Source organism: Lynx rufus, unplaced genomic scaffold (genome assembly GCF_022079265.1).
Source record: "Lynx rufus isolate CCGP_SWC_20201006 ecotype Redwood Valley unplaced genomic scaffold, mLynRuf1.p SCAF_24, whole genome shotgun sequence".
Lineage (NCBI taxonomy): Eukaryota > Metazoa > Chordata > Mammalia > Carnivora > Felidae > Lynx > Lynx rufus.
Window position 1 is genome coordinate 15719110 of NW_025814839.1, and position 19334 is coordinate 15738443.

The 19334-nt window shown below is 43.5% G+C and overlaps 1 gene segment (V, D, J or C); it reads right to left on the minus strand.

The window, feature by feature from the left end:
* Positions 1-14532: 14532 nt before the first annotated feature.
* On the minus strand, positions 14533-15134 carry LOC124518510 (immunoglobulin lambda variable 5-52-like). The segment is given in 2 exon segments: positions 14533-14948; positions 15066-15134. Coding segments are annotated over 2 exon segments (462 nt in total).
* Between the last annotated feature and the right edge of the window lie 4200 nt (positions 15135-19334).

A 19334-nucleotide genomic window follows, 5' to 3' on the forward strand; every position in this document is an offset into this window, starting at 1 on the left:
GCTTTTTTCAAACCCAGCTAGTGTTCTTATTATCATGAGTATAAATTCTGATTCAGACATATTGCTTGTATCTGTGTTGATTAAGTCCCTGGCTGTCATTTCTTCCTGTTCTATTTTGGGGGTGAATTCTTTCATTTTCTCATTTTGGAGGAAGAAAAAGAATTAATAAAATTAAAATTAAAAAGTTAAAAACATCACAAACAATCAAATAAAAAAGCTAATTTTAGGTGTGATTTGGTTTCATTGTTGAAAGAAGCTTGATAGAATAGAGAAAAAAGGAAAGAAAGAAAAGAAAAGAAGCAAGAAAACGTTTAAAAATTAAAACAAATATACACAATAAAATAGAATAAAATGAAATAAAGAAAATAAAATAGAATAAAAAATATTTACAAAAATATATAATATAGTAAAAATTTAAAAAGAGACAAACTTTCATAAAAACAGAAAGTAAAAATAATTTTTTTTCTCTTTCTGTATCCAAGAATAAGAAAAGAAAAAGAAGAAAGAAAAAAAAAAACGAACAGATGGACCAGCAAACAGAATGAAATCTGAATGAAATTACATCCAGATTCCCCTAGAAGTCAAACTATGAAGCACTTTATAGTACATACACTAAGCAGGCAGAGAGACTTGTGGTGGTCCTCTAGGCTTGGTTGGTGTATTTGGGTGGGGCTTGGTGTAATGGTGTAGTGGTGTAATCTCCACTAGGTGGCGCTGCTTAGCTTACTGGGGTGGATAGGTGTTGCCCACATGTGCATGCACAGGTATGTGCATGCACAGGTATGTGCATGCATGGGGGAGATGAAAATGGCTTTACCCAGATTCCCAGTCTCTGGCATAGGAACACTGCACTCTCACCTACCAGCAATCAAGCATTCCCCCTTTGTCTCCAGCTTCCATCCACTCCCCATTTCTACACTGTCCATGACCAAGCTGGCAGCCTGCCAGGAGGCACCCCTCCTGACTTTTATCTCAGATGGGACTGTGTTTCCAAACCCCTCACTTCTGAGAGCCCTACAGCTTGGACCCATTCTGACCCTCTGGGGGAGGGTCTCACCGAGCAATGGCCAGGTGCTGGTTTGCTCCCAGGAACATTCGTGTGATCATGCTGCTGCAGAGGCTCGAGATTGTGGCTGGGTGCTGGCTTGCCCCAGAAAAAGTTCGTGCAATCATGCAGCATCAGAGGTTCAGGGATTATGGTAAATCACAACACACAACCAGAGCCAGGTTTCACTATACCCTGGCATCTTTGTCCCAATGCCAACAAGCGTGGCTGTCTCCAGGGTCCACTGGGATCTTTGCCTGTGGGGAGGCCATGGGCCTCTACCAAATGTCCTCTTGGTAGGGAACTTCTTCTCCCTGTGTGGCCCACAGACCCCTCAGACCTCACTGCCTGCTCCTGGAGATTTGCCCTTCCCACCAGAGCACTGCCAGGTATTGAGCTGCAGAATTTCCAACTCTGATTATAGAGTCCTAATGGTATTTGAAACCCTCTCTTTTCTCCTTTCTCTCTTTCTTGTTCAGTGATTTGTGGGTGTTTCCACTCTTTCTCTTTCTCTCCAGCTACTTTCAGGAAGGGTGTTTTTCCTGTACTTGCCACCCTTTCTCTGTCCTCTCTCCATGAAAATAGCTCCTTACCCTCCGTGACTTCTCTCTCCTAAAGTTCACCTCTCCATGCCACGTACCTACCAAGTTCTATGGCTCGAGTTATGCAGATTGTTGTGTAAATCCTCAGATCAATTTTCTAGGTGTGTAAAATGGTTTGGTGCTGATCTAGCTGCATTTCAGGGATGAGAGAAGCAGAGAACTTCCATACTGCTCTGCCATCTTGGCCCCTCCTGTTTAGTCTACTTCTTGATTTTTAATTGACCACAACAGAATAATTTTGGTGAATACATCTCCTGTGCTACATAAGAATCTACATTATCCCCTATGGTCACGCTAGCATGATTCTATGACCTGGAAAATGATTTGATGCCGTGTAGAGATGAAAAACTCAGAATGTCCAATTAACAATATGGCAGACATTCTCTAAGTGATAGCTCCATGTCAAGCTATTGACTGGCTGTATGAAGCTGGCTGTTGTCACTGGCACTGAGCACCTAGTGAGAATCTAGGCAGCACAAGCAGAGGGGTTTGCCCCCCTTCCCCAGTGACCTGGAGCTCAGTGTGAGCAGTGTTCTTGTCACCCCATACCTGACAATATTGATCAGTTTTGTCACCAGGATGAAGACCACAATTTAACAAATGTCCTGAGTTCTTCAAAGCATCATTAGATGCAGAGAAACAGCTTGGATCCTAGGACCCTGCTGCTTACTTGAGACTGAGTAGAATCTCAGAAGATATTAGGAAGTGTTCCCAGGAGTTGGTGCTAACACAAGATCATTTTTGCAGCCAACATTTGGGAAATCTATGCACTTTTTCATTCAAATTTGCCATAAACTTAAAATTTATCTTAAAAATAAAGCCTATTTTTTAAAAATGAGAGAATAAGAGCTTTGCAAAATCCATATGGTAAAGAGAAGAGCAATCAAGAGGGAGAATTCAGAATTCTGCCAAATTTAAGAAACTAAAAAAAACAAAAAATAAACATTTCCCATCAAAATGAACAAAATTATAAAAGAGGGAGATCATCAAGGAATACTGGGTCTAACCGGCACACGTCAAAATCATGTTTACCAATGATAGAATAGAACAACCACTTACTAACTTTTGAATGAAAATGGCCCATGCACAAATATACGAAATAAGAAATGATATCTGAAAAAAATGAAAAAGTTATTACTGGTAACCTCCAGTAAAAATAGATTTAAGGGGTGCCTGGGTGGCTCAGTCAGTTAAGCATCTGACTTTGGCTCAGGTCATGATCTCATAGTTCGTGGGTTCAAGCCCTTGCATCGGGCTCCCTGCTGACCACTCAGAGCCTGGAACCTGCTTCAGATTCTGTGTCTTCCTCTCTCTCTCTGCCCCTCCCCTGTTCACACTCTGTCTCTCTCTCTCTCTAAAAAATAAATAAACTTAGAAAAATTTTAATAGATTTAAGCAATCCCTATCAAAATAACACCAGCATTCTTCACAGAGCTAGAACAAACAATCTTAAAATTTGTATGGAACCACACAGAAACCTGAATAGCCAAAGCAATCCTGAAAAAGAAAACCAAAACTGGAGGCATCACAATCCCAGACTTCAAGTTGTATTACAAAACAGTAATCATCAAGACAGTATGGTAGTAGCACAAAAAACAGACACTCAGATCAATGGAACATAATAGGGAACCTAGAAATGGACCCACAAACGCATAGCCAACTAATCTTTGACAAAGCAGGAAGGAATATCCTTCCTGAAGACAGTCTCTTCAGCAAATGGTGCTGGGAAAACTGGACAGCGACATGCAAAGAAATGAACCTGAACCACTTTCTTACACCATACACAAAAATAAACTCAAAATGGATGAAAGACCTAAATGTAAGACAGGAAACCATCAAAATCCTAGAGGAGAAAGCAGGAAAAACCTCTGTGACCTCAGCCACAGCAACTTCTTACTTAACATGTCTCTAGATGTATGGGAAACAAAAGCAAAAATGAACTATTGGAACCTCATCAAGATAAAATCTTCTGCACAGCAAAGGAAACAATCAACAAAACTAAAAGGCAAGCGATGGAATGGGAGAATATATTTGCAAATGACATATCAGATAAAGGGTTAGTATCCAAAATCTATAAATAACTTATCAAATAACACCCAAAAACAAATAACACCCAACACCCAAAAGAACAATCCAGTGAAGAAATAGGCAAAAGACATGAATAGACACTTCTCCAAAGAAAACATCCAGATAGCTAACAGACATACGAAAAAATGTTCACCATCACTCATCATCAGGGAAATACAAATAAAACCAAAATGAGATACCACCTTACACCTGTCAGAATGGCTAACATTAACAATTCAGGCAACAACAGATGTTGGTGAGGATGCGGAGAAAGAGGAACCCTTTTGCACTGCTAATCGGAATGCAAACTGGTGCAACCACTCCGGAAAATAGTATGAAAGTTCCTCAAAAAATTAAAAATAGAACTACCCTATGACCCAGCAATTGCACTACTAGATATTTACCCAAGGAATACAGGTGTGCTGTTTCAAAGGGGTACATACGCCCCAATGTTTATAGCAGCACTATCGACAATAGCCTAAGTATGGAAAAGGCCCAAATGTCCATCAATAGATGAATGGATAAAGAATACATGATATATATATATATATATATATATATATATATATATATATACACATACATATATATATATATATATATATAAAACATAGTATTACTTGGCAATCAAAAAGAATGAAATCTTGCCATTTGCAACAATGTAGATGGAACTTAGAGTGCATTATGCTAAGCAAAATTAGTCAGAGAACGACAAATATCATATGACTTCACTCATATGAGGAATTTAAGATACAAACCAGATGAACATAAGGGAAGGGAAGCAAAAATAATATACAAATGGGGGGGACAAAATATAAGAGACTCTTAAATACAGAGAACAAACTGAGGGTTGCTGGAGGGATTGTGGTGGGGGAATGGGTCAAATGGGTAAAGGGTAAAGCCTGAAGCCTATTTCAGATTCTGTGTCTCCCTCTCTCTCTGCCCTTCCCCTGCTCACACTCTGTGTCTCTCTGTCTCTCAATAATAAATAAATGTTAAAGAAAAAAATTAAAAAAAGAAAATTGCAGACTAATATTATGAAATATTGATGTAAATATCTCAAAATATATCAACAAAGATATTCCAATATCATATTAATAAATTGATATATCATGAACATATGTGGTTTATTCCAGGTATACGTGTTTGGTTCCATATTGTAAACTCTATTTTTTTCATACTGAAAACTCCTTAAAATAAAACATAATTTTAACACAAATAAATAAAGCATATGATCTGAATAGATCCTGAAAGAGCCATTGACAGAATTTAAAACAAATTCTTGTAACAAACACATAAAATAGAAACAGACAAAGACATTTATAACGTATTAATATAATCTCTCCCACAAACATGACTCAGTTCCTCAGCCAGCACCTTAACTACTAGAGGGATTGTGGGAGGACATTTCCACAAGATCAGGAACAGGAAAAAGTAACCTATAATTCCATTATTACTCAACCTTATTCTTCAAGTATTAGAAACACAGTTAAGCAAGAAAAAAAATCCATAATTAGATTTCAGAATTAATGGTAATGGACAAGGAGTCATTCCAAAACACCTAAATTTATGCTTGAGTCAAAGATATTCTGGGACTGGTGCAGCAGTGGCAGAAGAAATCTCTCCAATGAGCAGAAACAACAGGCATTCCTGTTGAGGACTAGTGAGAGGATACTATAGCTCTGGGTTTCTAGAAATAGGTAAATGACCAAGGATAGAGACACTGGATTCCTCAGAGGTCAGGTGTGAGATGAACACAGTGGACCTGCCACCCCCAGTCCATGAACTTCAGTGAAAAGAGACCCTGTGTCCCAACCTGATAGGAGAGGTCGCCTTTCTCTTGCTTTGAGACCGTTTGTCTAGGAAGGGGCTGCTGTGAGTAACTTGGAGACAGAAGGAAAGGAGTAGACCTCACTCCCAGGTTGTGACCCTCATTAGACCTAGACCCTTGGTGGCAGCAGCAGGAGCATCAGAAGTAGAAGCCACAGGTTGAGCCTGAACAGCTGCTGGGGCCACCCACCAAGCAAATGAGAAAAGGGTTCTGATCTCAGTTCCCATAGGCTGGAGGCTCTGTGTGAGCCGAGAATATTGTCATGGGGGACTATGAGGAGCCACATTATCCTCACTCCTCAGTCCAGTGTTATTCAGGGAGACAGAGTTACCAGACATGGAGCCAGAAAAGTGATTGGGGACCCTCAAGGGTTGATTGCTATTACCTTACAAAGTACATTTGGGGGCCATGCCTGGGAGCTCTTGGTACTCATTCACACCATTACCACCAATGTTGGAGCTGCTCCAAGTGCAGAAGATGGTGACACTCTGGCCTAGGTACCCAGATACTGAAAGTGGCTGAGTCAGCACAGAATGGGCCCAGGACCCTGCAAGGGGGAGAGACACAGAGAGGGTGATGTTGGGGAAATGAGAAAAGAGGAAGAAGAGCCACACATGTCCTCCCAGGGCCCCTTCTCTTGTCCCCCCATCTAGTCAAAGTGCAGTGATTGAGGAGGGTGAGATGGAGAGGGGACCAGGCCATGATGGAGACCATCACTGATCCTGCCTTCTGTGGCCCCACAGCTGAACAGAACCTCCCCTAATGCCTCCCTTCTCTTCAATCTCTGACAGAGAGAGGGCCCTTCCATTCAAATAAGACCCCAGCTCTCTGACCCCTCACTGGCCTGGGTCAGGTCTCTCTGCCCGAAGATGTCAAGGGAGTGGGCAGGGAAGGAGCTGTGTGGGTCCAGGGGGTGGAGAAGTCTCAGCTGTGAACCCTGAGCAGAGGACACAGGCAGTGCTAGGTGGCAACTCCCAGCTATGATCATCCCTTAAACTTAATAAACAGGACTGAGTGCCATCCAATGTCCATTCCCGGCACACTGTTGTGTGATATGGTGACCAGAGCCCATAAGAGACAGCTTCTACCTCCTCACTGCTCTTTCCACTGTCCCCTGCACTAAGGCCATATCTTATGTGACCTCCCATCATCTCAGGGCAGATTTATGCTCTACTCAGACTCCTCAGGATCAGTGTGTCCATGGTTCCCTTGGGTGTTCTTGGGTCAAGACTGAGGTGATGTCTCTACACAAATTCCTCTTAGATTAGGATCAAGTCCAGAGCAATGATGGGTCCTCATGGCCACATGGCCTCTTCTGTGAAGGATGCTACATTGTTTTCTCTCATGTGAGCCCCTTCTGACCATGGCTACCCTTCCCTGGACATATGCCCCCACACCACTGAGAGGAGAAGGAGCCTCTCTCTAGGGATGAAAAGTTAAGGGAAGGCCCCAGGCCAGTGAATTGATGCCAAGTGAATCTTACTCGTCAATATCTCACATACTTGAGCACTACCATCATCCACTTAGTTTTTTTACAAATCGTTTTTAACACAGTGACTCACTCCTAGGAATCACTTCTGCAAGCACAGGACACAGGAGTGTGACAAATAACGTTCTCTGCAGCATTTTACTTAAAACTCTGAATTCCTTGAGCAGTATCTGTTCCCAGGAGACTGAGATGTGGTGAATATTAGAATCCACATTCCAAATAGAGGGTGTAAAAAAGAATTGCCCATAGTGAGTGTTATGGGGGGGGTCAATTTATATGCTTGTGTGTGAAAATATGCCCGTTTTACATATGACTTTGCCAGGAAGATAGATGTTAGCCAAAAAAGAAAAGAAAAGAAAACAAACCCATAAAACCATTAGTCCCATTTACCAAAATATCATCAACAGATGTTTTAATAACTCTAAAAATTCTAGAATAGTATGCACAAGAGTCTTAACTGATTTTAGTTCCAGGATTTGCTTGGAATGGAAAAGAACAAACTGTCAGCGTGTTCAGTTGTGTGTGAGTGTGGTACAGAGAAGTTGTGTTACTTTGAGATTCTAAATGCACCAACATATTTAAACTGATAAGTGAAAATCTAAGATTATAATTTCAACAAAATTATTCCATGAATTTAACTAAAAGAAAACCTATGCTCTATATAATTTTGCCTTTACAAGGGTTTTATCTTCTGAAATATCCTTTTCTTTGAAAGCTTTGTTTTTTTAAAGACAATTTTTTATTAAAAAATAATAGGCATTCTGTTCAGTGTTGTTCATTAATAGTAGAAATACTAATAATAGCCAAATTATGGAATGAGCCCAAATTTCCATCAACTGATGAATGGATAAAGATGTGGTATGTATGTATGTATATATATATACATACATATATATATACATACAATGTATATATATACATATATATACATTGTATATATATATGTATATTTACATTGTATATATATTGTATACATATGTATTGTATACATATACAATTGTATATATTGTATATATATGTATATATACATTGTATATATATTGTATACATATATATACACTATATATACATACACACATATATATATATATACATACATACAATGGAATATTACTCAGCAATCAAAAAGAATGAAATTTTGCCATTTGCAACAACATGGATGGAACTAGAGTATATTATGGTAAGAGAAATAAGTCAGTCAGATAAATACAAATACTATATGATTTCACTCATATGTGGAATTTAAGAAACAAAACAGATGAACATAGTGGAAGGTAAGGAAAAATAAAATAAGATAAAAACAGAGAGGGAGACAAACCACTAGAGACTCTTAAATACAGAGAACAAACAGGGTTGCTGGAGGGGAGATGGATGGGGGAGGGGCTAATGATGGGCATTAGGGAGGGCACTTGTTGGGATGAGCAATGGGTGCTATATGTAAGTGATGAATCACTAAATTCTACTCCTGAAACCAATACTGTACTCTATGTTAACTAACTTGAATTTAAATTAAAAAAAAAAAAAGTGATATTAGGGTCTGGAGACAAGAGGCAGAATAGGTCCAAGTATTCTCCCAGGGACCATTCCCCTGTTTTTGCATCCAGTCACCTGTGCAGTGAGCAAGGAAGGTGAGGAGAGGGGACTAGGCCATGGTGGAGCTTATCACCAATCCTGCTTTCTGTGGCCCCACAGCTGAGCATAACCTCCCCTAAATTCTCCCTTCTCCTCTTCAATCTCTGACAGAGAGAGGGCCCTTCCATGCAAGTGAGACCCCTCACTGGCCCTGGGTCAGTCCCCTCTGCTGAGGATGTCAAGGTGGTGGACAGGGGAGGGACTGTGTGGGACAAGGAGGTGTGGAGGTTATAGCTGTGTGCCCTAGGCAGAAGGCGCAGGCAGTGCCTGGTGGCACATCTTAGTGCTAATCAGTCCTGACTCTTCAAAAGTGGGTCCTTAGAGTTCTTGGTGTCCAGGTCCAGACACACTTATTGTCTGACATGGTGGCCAGAGCCCATCAGATACATCTCCTGCTTCCCTACCACTCTGTGTACTGTCTCCTGACATAGGGCCAGGCCAGATGTCCCCTTATGTGGTCTCCCATCACCTCAGGAAAGACTGTATGCTCTTCCCAGACTCTTCAGGATGAATTTGTTCACAACTCCCTTGCTGTTCATGGATCAGAACTGAGGAGGTGTCTCTACTCAGATTCCTAAGTCCAGAGCAGTTGATCTATCCCCATGTAGACATGTTCTCTTCTGTTGAGGACACAGATGTTTTCCTCTTATGTGATTCTTCTCCTATTAAAAATTTAGCAGTGCATCTCCAACACACAAAAATATTTCTTCAAAGCTCATTTTCCTGGTGAACTGTAAGTACTTTGGTTTTTGATATGCTCTAATCAAGCTTCACCATTTTACTAGTCTCCTTACAAATATATGAGTTGAATAAAATATTTCACACTTGTTCATTATTTATTTGTATGAGAGTCAGATGTTTGGCTTTCTGAGTTGGGCTAACTCTGATCCCACTCCCAGGACACAGAAGAAGGTGAGTGTGAGAGCACCTCCTGTGACCAGGACCCTGTGAGATGGAGACTATCAGCAATGCACCTGAGGTGACCTGGGGTAGCACTTACTGGGGATGGGAGAAGAAGGGGACTCATCCTGAGATGTGTGCAGAGCATCTTGTGCTGGGTCTCTGGGTCTGCTTCTCAGCTAAGGGACAGATGGAGGAGAGGAGCACAGGTGGTCAGGGAGCATCTTGTGTTTTATAAGACATTGGAAAGTTCTGGGAGTAAGAAATAAAACTTTGTGAGACAGCAGCCCCCTGACCTTTGTCCCTTGCCCTGCTCTCAGTATCCACAGTACAAAACCCAATGTGAACTAGCTATGACGGTGGAGGGCAGAGTTGGTAGAGAGCTGCATGATGTCCATGGTGAGGACACTTGAGGAAACCTTCTGACCTTTTCCTCTCCTATCTGTATCCACATCTCCTAGCCAGGTGGTCAGCATGTGATTGACACCAGCTCCAAACCCAGGGATGAGTCTTGTGTTTCCCAGAGAAATAAAATAATTCCTTTTCTTTTAAAAAATGCTTATTTACTTACTTTGAAAGAGAGAAAGAGAGAGAGAACATGAGTGGAGGAGGGGCAGAGAGAAAGGGAGAGAGAGAGAATTCCAAGTAGGCTCCAAGAGCAGTGCCTGACAGGGGGCTCAAACTCACGAACTGTGGGATCATGACCTGAGCCAAAATCAAGAGTCGGATGTTAACTGACTGAGCCATCCAGATGCCCCAGATGATTCGCTTTCTGAGAACCATGCTGATTTGAGGGAAGATGGTGTGGGTGGTCTGGTCCAGTCCTCCTGAAGGCTGGGATTCCTGATCAGTGGGTCCAGGAGGACAACCCTTTCTCATTCTGGAGGGCTTGTTCTGTGGATGTGATACTTGGGAATGAAGAGTATTTTATCCCTATGTGGAAATCAGCTTGGGGCCATGAGGGTAATGGAGAAGAGACATCTTGGATAACTATCAGAGAAGAAAGAGTGAAGCCCTGAAAGATTCCCCACTTGTCATCTGGAGAGGAAATATCCCCATGTCACCACTGAGCAAGGCAGGGAGGCTGTTGATGCTTTCATCATGAAAATGAGCTTGGGGTCTCATCTCTCCACCCTTTCCCATGAAGCTTCTTTCCAAGGGCTCACTCATATCCCATCCAGTTCCTAAGAGCAGCCTTGAAGCCACACCCCATTCTTCAGTACCTCCTTCCTCCCCAAACTTGCTGAGTCTGCCCATTCTCCTCCAACAGCCACAGCCTTTCTCAGTTGCCTCCCTCTTTCCTCCTGCTCATTCTTGTTCACTGAAGCATCTGGACTTTTCTTCATAAGCTTGAATCAGATCCTTCTTGTCAAACCCTCTAGTGGTTCCTATACCCACGCTACCATGCTGACCTCTCTTCACAGTAACATTTTGTGTGTATTGATACTTTTACTGGATTGTTGTCTCTTCCCCAGACAGCATCATCACCATTAAGACAGTGATGATGTCTTCCTATCTTATCCCTTCTCTATCCTGAGCCCCTAGACCCAAGTGTGACACTGAATACATGTTAAGTAAATAGTAAGGAATGAAGGACCTCTTGGTCAGCCAACTGTCCTGAGTCAGCTCAGCTGAACTCTGTGTCACTGGTTCTACCCTGACCCTATCATGGACCTGGTCCCCAGGGCAGGCTGATGCTAGCATCAAGGGATTTCTGCCCAATGTGACACAGTATCACAATATGTTGTCACAAAGGACTGGATTTGGGGACATAATTTGAGAGGATGAGGACAGATTGTAGATGATGCACAGCTAGATGCAGTAAGTGTCCAGAGAGTGAAGGGCCCACAAGGGGAGGAGGGAGGCTGCATCCTGTGCCTCACAGATCTGGAACACTGTGTCCAGATCATCCCATGTCTGGTCCCAGTCGTCAGGCTTGTCTTAGGACAGGATCTAAGAGACCCCATGGAAACATTCCTTGACAGACCTGAAGTCAGAGGTTTCATCTCAGATGCCAACTAGACAAGAACCCCAGGTTCACATTTCCAGGGCTTCTGCCTGCATGTTTTGTTTGCAGACCATACTGTTCATCTCTGTGTTGCTGCTTTTTCTGCTATACATGGTGGTGTTCTTGAGATCTGATCCCAACATCATGAATAGATGTGTCTGTACAGCTTGGAAACAGGAATCTAAATGATAAAAATATATACATATAGAGAGAGGAGACATTTAGCATCCTGCTCACTTTGTCCAAAGCCTAACTCACTTGAGAATTCAGAACACAAATCTTGAGACTGCAATGAGGTTGGTAAGTGGGAAGGGAAGTGCATAAAGGAGAGTCATCAAGGATGGGAGCCCCAAGTCTTAATATAAGCTAAGAAGAAATCCCTGGCTGTTCCTAGGGGTAAGGGACTTGAAGAAGCCCAGATACAAACATATTTTTCATTTCCTCACTTGATCAGATGAGGAACACTAACAAGAAAAGGAGAAAGATCTAAAATTGTCACTGTAGACAGATGAAATTGGCTGTGGGTGCTCAAGGAGCTTGAATCTCATTTTCCCCAGGCCTGGAGCACTGGAGAGGCACTGGGACCTCTTCATTTTGCTGCTCAGTGATGTTCACCTTCATCCTTAAGTTGCAATCAAGACCTTCAGCTATACAGTGACATGGAGACGACCAAGAGGACCAACATCCCACGAATATGTGGTTGTTTCAATGGGTCCAGAGTTTTGATGAAATATCTCAAGTGCTGATGTGTCAAAATTATACCCTTCAAGCCACTGCTGTTGCTTCTTCCAGTACAGTAGACATTGGCTTTCACTCCTGGGGTTCCAGTCCCTTAGAGAGCCCAAATCAGCAGGGAAAGGTGTTGTGAACACAGGACAAGTCTACACAGTGGAGGGAGTGGGGAAGAGCTGAAGAGGGATACCTGCATAAGCATGAATGTCAGCATACCTGAACTGTGACATTTCAGGGACAATGAGGAGGGGGGAAATCCAGAATGTGGTGTAGACAATCTACAATTCTGTTCCTAAGGCCGCCAAACTAAGACACATCTTTCTCAATCTCATGTTGTACTCCATATCTACATCATAAGCTCTATTTCATGGACTCTTTGTGGGTTCTGTTCTGTGGAATAATCTATGGTAAGTGTTGGAGGATGGGGGGAATCTGTGTCCTGAGTCCAACAAAGGCCCTGAGAAGTCTGGGTTTCAAGGAAGCCTGTGTCAGGGAATGTAAGATTTCCCCAGTACGCATGACTTTCCACTACATACACACCCACAAGATCAAGCAAACAACACCCTATATGTTGCAGGGATACAACCATATCCCTTCCAAGACAGGCCAAGACAGGTATTGGAGGTGATCTATTCTATGACCACTTTCCTCAGACTGTCTTCCCAGGAATTATGGATGCAAGTTCCATTTGTAACCCTTGGAAGTACTGTCAGAGTTTCCGAATCACATGGTGCCCTCTTTAATAAAGCACCTGTATGGCCACAATTCTCCTCCAACAGGTTACAAGTTGCAGGGTCCTTCTCTGGGTTGAGGTGATGAACAGAAACTCATCACCCCATATGGACATTGGTGGTAACCACACAGGCTTAGTGCCCAGGAGCCCCCACCCCTAGCCCTGTTGCACCCACACTCTGTTCATCAGCCCTCAGGACACCAGGTCCCCTACCTGGTGTATGTTGCTGACAGAAGCTGCATGCCTGTGCCCCATCCTGATTTGTTTCCTCTAACTTCAAACCGACTTCCTATACTTCATCCTCCATAGATACAGCATACCCTGTGAATGCAGAGCAGGATTCTCCCAGGGCTAAAATCTGTGTACACTTTTTTTATTGTTTCTTTTTTTTTTTTCTGGAATTCCACAGCATTACAAGGACATTTTACCCAAAGTTATTGCAACAATTGTATTGGCCAAGTCTGAGAGAATTGACATCTTCACCACATTAAATATTTTGACCCATAAGACAGATATACCTACAGATTTATTTAAATATTTAATCTCTGTCGGGGCGCCTGGGTGGCGCAGTCGGTTAAGCGTCCGACTTCAGCCAGGTCACGATCTCGCGGTCCGTGAGTTCGAGCCCCACGTCAGGCTCTGGGGCTGATGGCTCAGAGCCTGGAGCCTGTTTCCGATTCTGTGTCTCCCTCTCTCTCTGCCCCTCCCCCGTTCATGCTCTGTCTCTCTCTGTCCCAAAAATAAATAAACGTTGAAAAAAAATTTTTTTAAATAAATATTTAATCTCTGTCATGAATGGTTTATAGTTTTTAGTGCATAAAACTTCCAAATTCTGTCAGATTTATCCTTGTATTTCATATTTAATATTTTGGTGCTATTGTAAATGGTATTATTTCTAACTTTTAATTTAAAAAAAAATTTTAATGTCTATTTATTTTTGAGAGAGAGACAGTGAGAGCCAGGGAGGAGCAGAAAGAGAGGGAGACACAGAATCTGAAAGAGGCTCCAGGCTCTGAGCCGTCAGCACACAGCCCAATGCGGGGCTGGAACTCATGAACCAGGAGATCATGACATGAGCCAAAGTCGGATGCTTAACCGACTGAGCCACCCAGGCACCTCTCTAACTTTTAATTTTGATGGTTGATTGCTTTTGATGGAGAATACAATTCCAAGCAGCATGTGAAGACTGCATTCCAACCCTAAATTGAAACTCTCAGACCAGAAGTATCTCTGAGTCACTCTACACTCTTAGGAGGACATAACCTGTCTCAACATTTTTGGACTCATTCAATTATTTCATTAAGAGCTATTAATCTCTAAGCATGGGATTACCTCCAATGCAACATTAACAGAGTGAGCCTATACTAGCAATAGATTAATCCAAATTTTGATCTGAACAACAGTATGAAATATTGTCAGGTCAAGTGGTCTAAGGCAAATCAGGTACTGACAAAAGAAATGACAATGGAAACCAACCCCTGAGCTGGACTTGGTCAGAGCCCCTGCTGTGGGTGGTGCACCAGGTCAGGAAGTTGCAGGTGAGGTTTTTGTCTCACTGCGTCATGAGTCTGGAACACAGTGTAAGACTTAGAGTTGCCATGCCATGTGCTACAGTAATAGTCAGCCTCATCCTCAGGCTGCAGCCCAGAGATGAGCAGAAGCCCTGCATTGGCCGAGGCATCACTGGATCCAGAGAAGCGGCTGGGGACCCCGGAGCCCTGGTGTTTATCTGAGTCTGAGTGGTAGTACAGGAGATACCGGGGAGGGTTCCCTGGATTCTGCTGGTACCAGTTTATCCAGAAATCACCAACTCTGAAGCCACTGCTCAGGGTACAGGTAAGTCTCACAGAAGTTCCCAGAGATGCAGAGAGGGAGGGTGGCTGGGTCAGCACCGGCTGAGACAGGGAACCTGCAAACACAGACACTCATGAGACTAGGCAGGGGACAAGGTTAAGCTGCTTGGAAGTCTGTGACAGTGAGGGTGACACCCACTCAAGAGCTACCATGGATCTGGGGATGTCCCTACCTGTGCAGTGAGCCAGGAGCACAAGGAAAAAAGGGGTCCAAGCCATGTCGGAGACTCCACCTGTGGCCCCAGATCAAGCCTGGGATGTGCCAAGCCCCTTTTATTTTCTCCAGGGCCTGAAAGGGGAGGGACCATTCACAAAAATTTGTTTCCTGCCTTCTAGATGAAGTCTCAGCTTTGTTCCTGAGAGGGCTGATTTCCACAAAGGCTCAGAGTTTGTCCCCTGGGAGGGACCAGGGAGGAAGCAGCTGCTGGGGCCTTCCACAGACCTGTGAACAGGAGACCCCTCCCAGCCAGAGGGGACATAGCTGCCGACACATAGGCAATAGTGCCCCAGCCCTGGGGGGGTTGGCCAGTACACAGCTGGAGATCCCCACTGTGTAGACCCTGGAGATTCCCATAGCACCCCCTGCTGCCCACTAGTCAAACTTCAGTCTGTCACTGGAAAGGATGTCAGTGACACTGACCTGACAGCCTGGCCACTGTCAGTCCACAAGCATACATGTGTCACATGCCCTAGTGCCCAAGATAACTAATATTAACAGACTTCCCACTGAGGACTTTTGGCTTTGTCAGAGAAGAACATGGGGTTGATTCACCACCACACACCATGCATGAGACTACAGTGGATTGAGAAAGCAGAAGGCTGGGGAAACACACCTGAGCTGCTCTCTCAGCAGGGCCACATGAGGGAGGAGGCTAGTTCTCTTCATGTGGAGTGGAGGCCAGGTGTCCTACATCAGGACAGATAAGGCACACCACCTTTGCAGAAGAAAGATGGACTTTGGGGGGAGAGTAGGACATTAGTCATGATATGTTGAGGGGATGAAACACTACATGATTTGATAGTAACTTTGACAAAATAGAATATAAGTGACAAAATAGTCGAGGAAATTTGAAGCCTAAATATAAAAGTACTTCTATGTCAGGGTGAGGTGCTTGTATTTTTATTTCATTTGGGCATGTTAGAGTTTGAAAATAGGAGAAATGATTGATGAAATATATATTTTATTTATAAAAATGTTCCAGCTTTGTCAGAGTATAATTGCCAATCACAAATTGTATGCACTTTTAAGCTACAACATGAAGATTGGATATACATAAAAATTGTGAAGTAATCACCACAATCAAGCTAATTAATATATCCATCTCCTCATATACATACCATTTCTTCCTTCCTTTCCTCCTTTTTCCTCTTTCTTTCTTTCTTTCTTTCTTTCTTTCTTTCTTTCTTTCTTTCTTTCTTCTTTTCTTATTCTTTTTTGTAGTGAGAACACTTAAGGTCTACCCTGTCAACAAATTTCAAGTATACAATACAGTATTATTAACTAAGAAAGGTATACCTTAGAACATATACCTCATCCTGTTGTCAGTTTCAACAATGTGCCTGAAGACAACACAGCAAGTAAGGCCATGTCAAGAAGGCTTGAGGGATGATGATACAGGGAATCTGGAGGAGGAAGATGAGTGCACAATGCCCAGGATGAAGAACACAGGAAGTTGACTGTGGTCCTAGACTGAGGATGAGGGAAAGGATGATGGTGAACTTGAGGGCTCCTGTTAGGTTGATCAGGTGAATTTTATTGTCATTCACTGTCATACAGGTAATGAGAAAGAGAAAGAGGAGGTTGAAGGGAAATAAAGGGGCTTTGTGTTATATTTGTAAACCTGGGGGGGCATGTAGGAAATACCCAGGAATGGGAACATGGGATGTTGCCAAATCAATCATTCACATTCCAGCGATAGGAGCATCCTTGCATGATCTGCATCAGTTCTGGTGAGAGTGCTAAGAAAAGAATAAGATAAGAAAGGTGATAAGATGATTTTTTTAAGTGTAAGTATGAACACCAGGAGCTACTCCTACTCACAGAACCAAGATAAAGAATAAAAATCCATTTGAAATAAATAAGGAAATCCCTCATTTCTTTCATCATGTGTTTTAATTATTTAAGCAATTACTTTTCAGATTGGGCCTCCTTTTAAAGTTGATTTGGTTATTGTGCTGCTGTCTTTTTTTAATGTGTGCAATTGTGGAGAGAATGGAGGAAGATGGCGGCGTAGGAGGACGCTGGGCTCACCGCGCGTCCTGCTGATCACTTAGATTCCACCTACACCTGCCTAAATAACCCAGAAAACCGCCAGAGGATTAGCAGAACAGAGTCACCGGACCCAAGTGCAGACGAGAGGCCCACGGAAGAGGGTAGGAAGGGCGGCGAGGCGGTGCGCGCTCCACGGACTGGCGGGAGGGAGCCGGGGCGGAGGGGCGGCTCGCCGGCCAAGCAGAGCCCCCGAGTCCGGCTTGCAAAAGCGGAGGGGCCTGACGGACTGTGTTCCGACAGCAAGCGCGACTTAGCGTCTGGGAGGTCATAAGTTAACAGCTCTGCTCAGAAAGCGGGAAGGCTGGAGGACAAAGGGAGGGTGAGCTGCGGAGCCCCCGGACGACAGAGCTCAGTTTGGCGGGGAACAAAGGCGCTCTCCAGCGCCATCTCCCCCGCCCATCCCCCAGCCAAAATCCCAAAGGGAACCGGCTCCGGCCAGGGAAATTGCTCGCTCCGCGCGAACACCCAACTCTGTGCTTCTGCGGAGCCAAACCTCCGGCAGCGATCTGACTCCCTCCGGCTGCACAGGGCCCCTCCTGAAGTGGATCACCTAAGGAGAAGCGAGCTAAGCCTGCCCCCCCTGCCGCCGTGCACCTTGCCTTCCCACCCCAGCTAATACGCCAGATCCCCAGCATCACAAGCCTGGCAGTGTGCAAGTAGCCCAGACGGGCCACGCCACCCCACAGTGAATCCCGCCCCTAGGAGAGGGGAAGAGAAGGCACACACCAGTCTGACTGTGGCCCCAGCGGTGGGCTGGGGGCAGACATCAGGTCGGACTGCGGCCCCGCCCACCAACTCCAGTTATACACCACAGCACAGGGGAAGTGCCCTGCAGGCCCTCACCACACCAGGGACTATCCAAAATGACCAAGCGGAAGAATTCCCCCCAGAAGAATCTCCAGGAAATAACAACAGCTAATGAGCTGATCAAAAAGGATTTAAATAATATAACAGAAAGTGAATTTAGAATAATAGTCATAAAATTAATCGCTGGGCTGGAAAACAGCATACAGGACAGCAGAGAATCTCTTGCTACAGACATCAGGGGACTAATGAACAGGCACGAGGAGCTGAAAAACGCTTTAAAGGAAATGGAAAACAAAATGCAAACCACCACAGCTCGGATGGAAGAGGCAGAGGAGAGAATAGGTGAACTAGAAGATAAAGTTATGGAAAAAGAGGAAGCTGAGAAAAAGAGAGATAAAAAAATCCAGGAGTATGAGGGGAAAATTAGAGAACTAAGTGATACACTAAAAAGAAATAATTTACGCATAATTGGTATCCCAGAGGAGGAAGAGAGAGGGAAAGGTGCTGAAGGGGTACTTGAAGAAATCATAGCTGAGAACTTCCCTGAACTGGGGAAGGAAAAAGGCATTGAAATCCAAGAGGCACAGAGAACTCCCTTCAGACGTAACTTGAATCGATCTTCTGCACGACATATCATAGTGAAACTGGCAAAATACAAGGATAAAGAGAAAATTCTGAAAGCAGCAAGGGGTAAACGTGCCCTCACATATAAAGGGAGACCTATAAGACTCGTGACTGATCTCTCTTTTGAAACTTGGCAGGCCAGAAAGAATTGGCACGAGATTTTCAGGGTGCTAGACAGCAAAAATATGCAGCCGAGAATCCTTTATCCAGCAAGTCTGTCATTTAGAATAGAAGGAGAGATAAAGGTCTTCCCAAACAAACAAAAACTGAAGGAATTTGTCACCACTAAACCAGCCCTACAAGAGATCCTAAGGGGGACCCTGTGAGACAAAGTACCAGAGACATCACTACAAGCATAAAACATACAGACATCACAATGACTCTAAACCCGTATCTTTCTATAATAACACTGAATGTAAATGGATTAAATGCGCCAACCAAAAGACATAGGGTATCAGAATGGATAAAAAAACAAGACCCATCTATTTGCTGTCTACAAGAGACTCATTTTAGACCTGAGGACACCTTTAGATTCAGAGTGAGGGGATGGAGAACTATTTATCATGCTACTGGAAGCCAGAAGAAAGCTGGAGTAGCCATACTTATATCAGACAAACTAGACTTTAAATTAAAGGCTGTAACAAGAGATGAAGAAGGACATTATATAATAGTTACAGGGTCTATCCATCAGGAAGAGCTAACAATTATAAATGTCTATGCGCCGAATACCGGAGCCCCC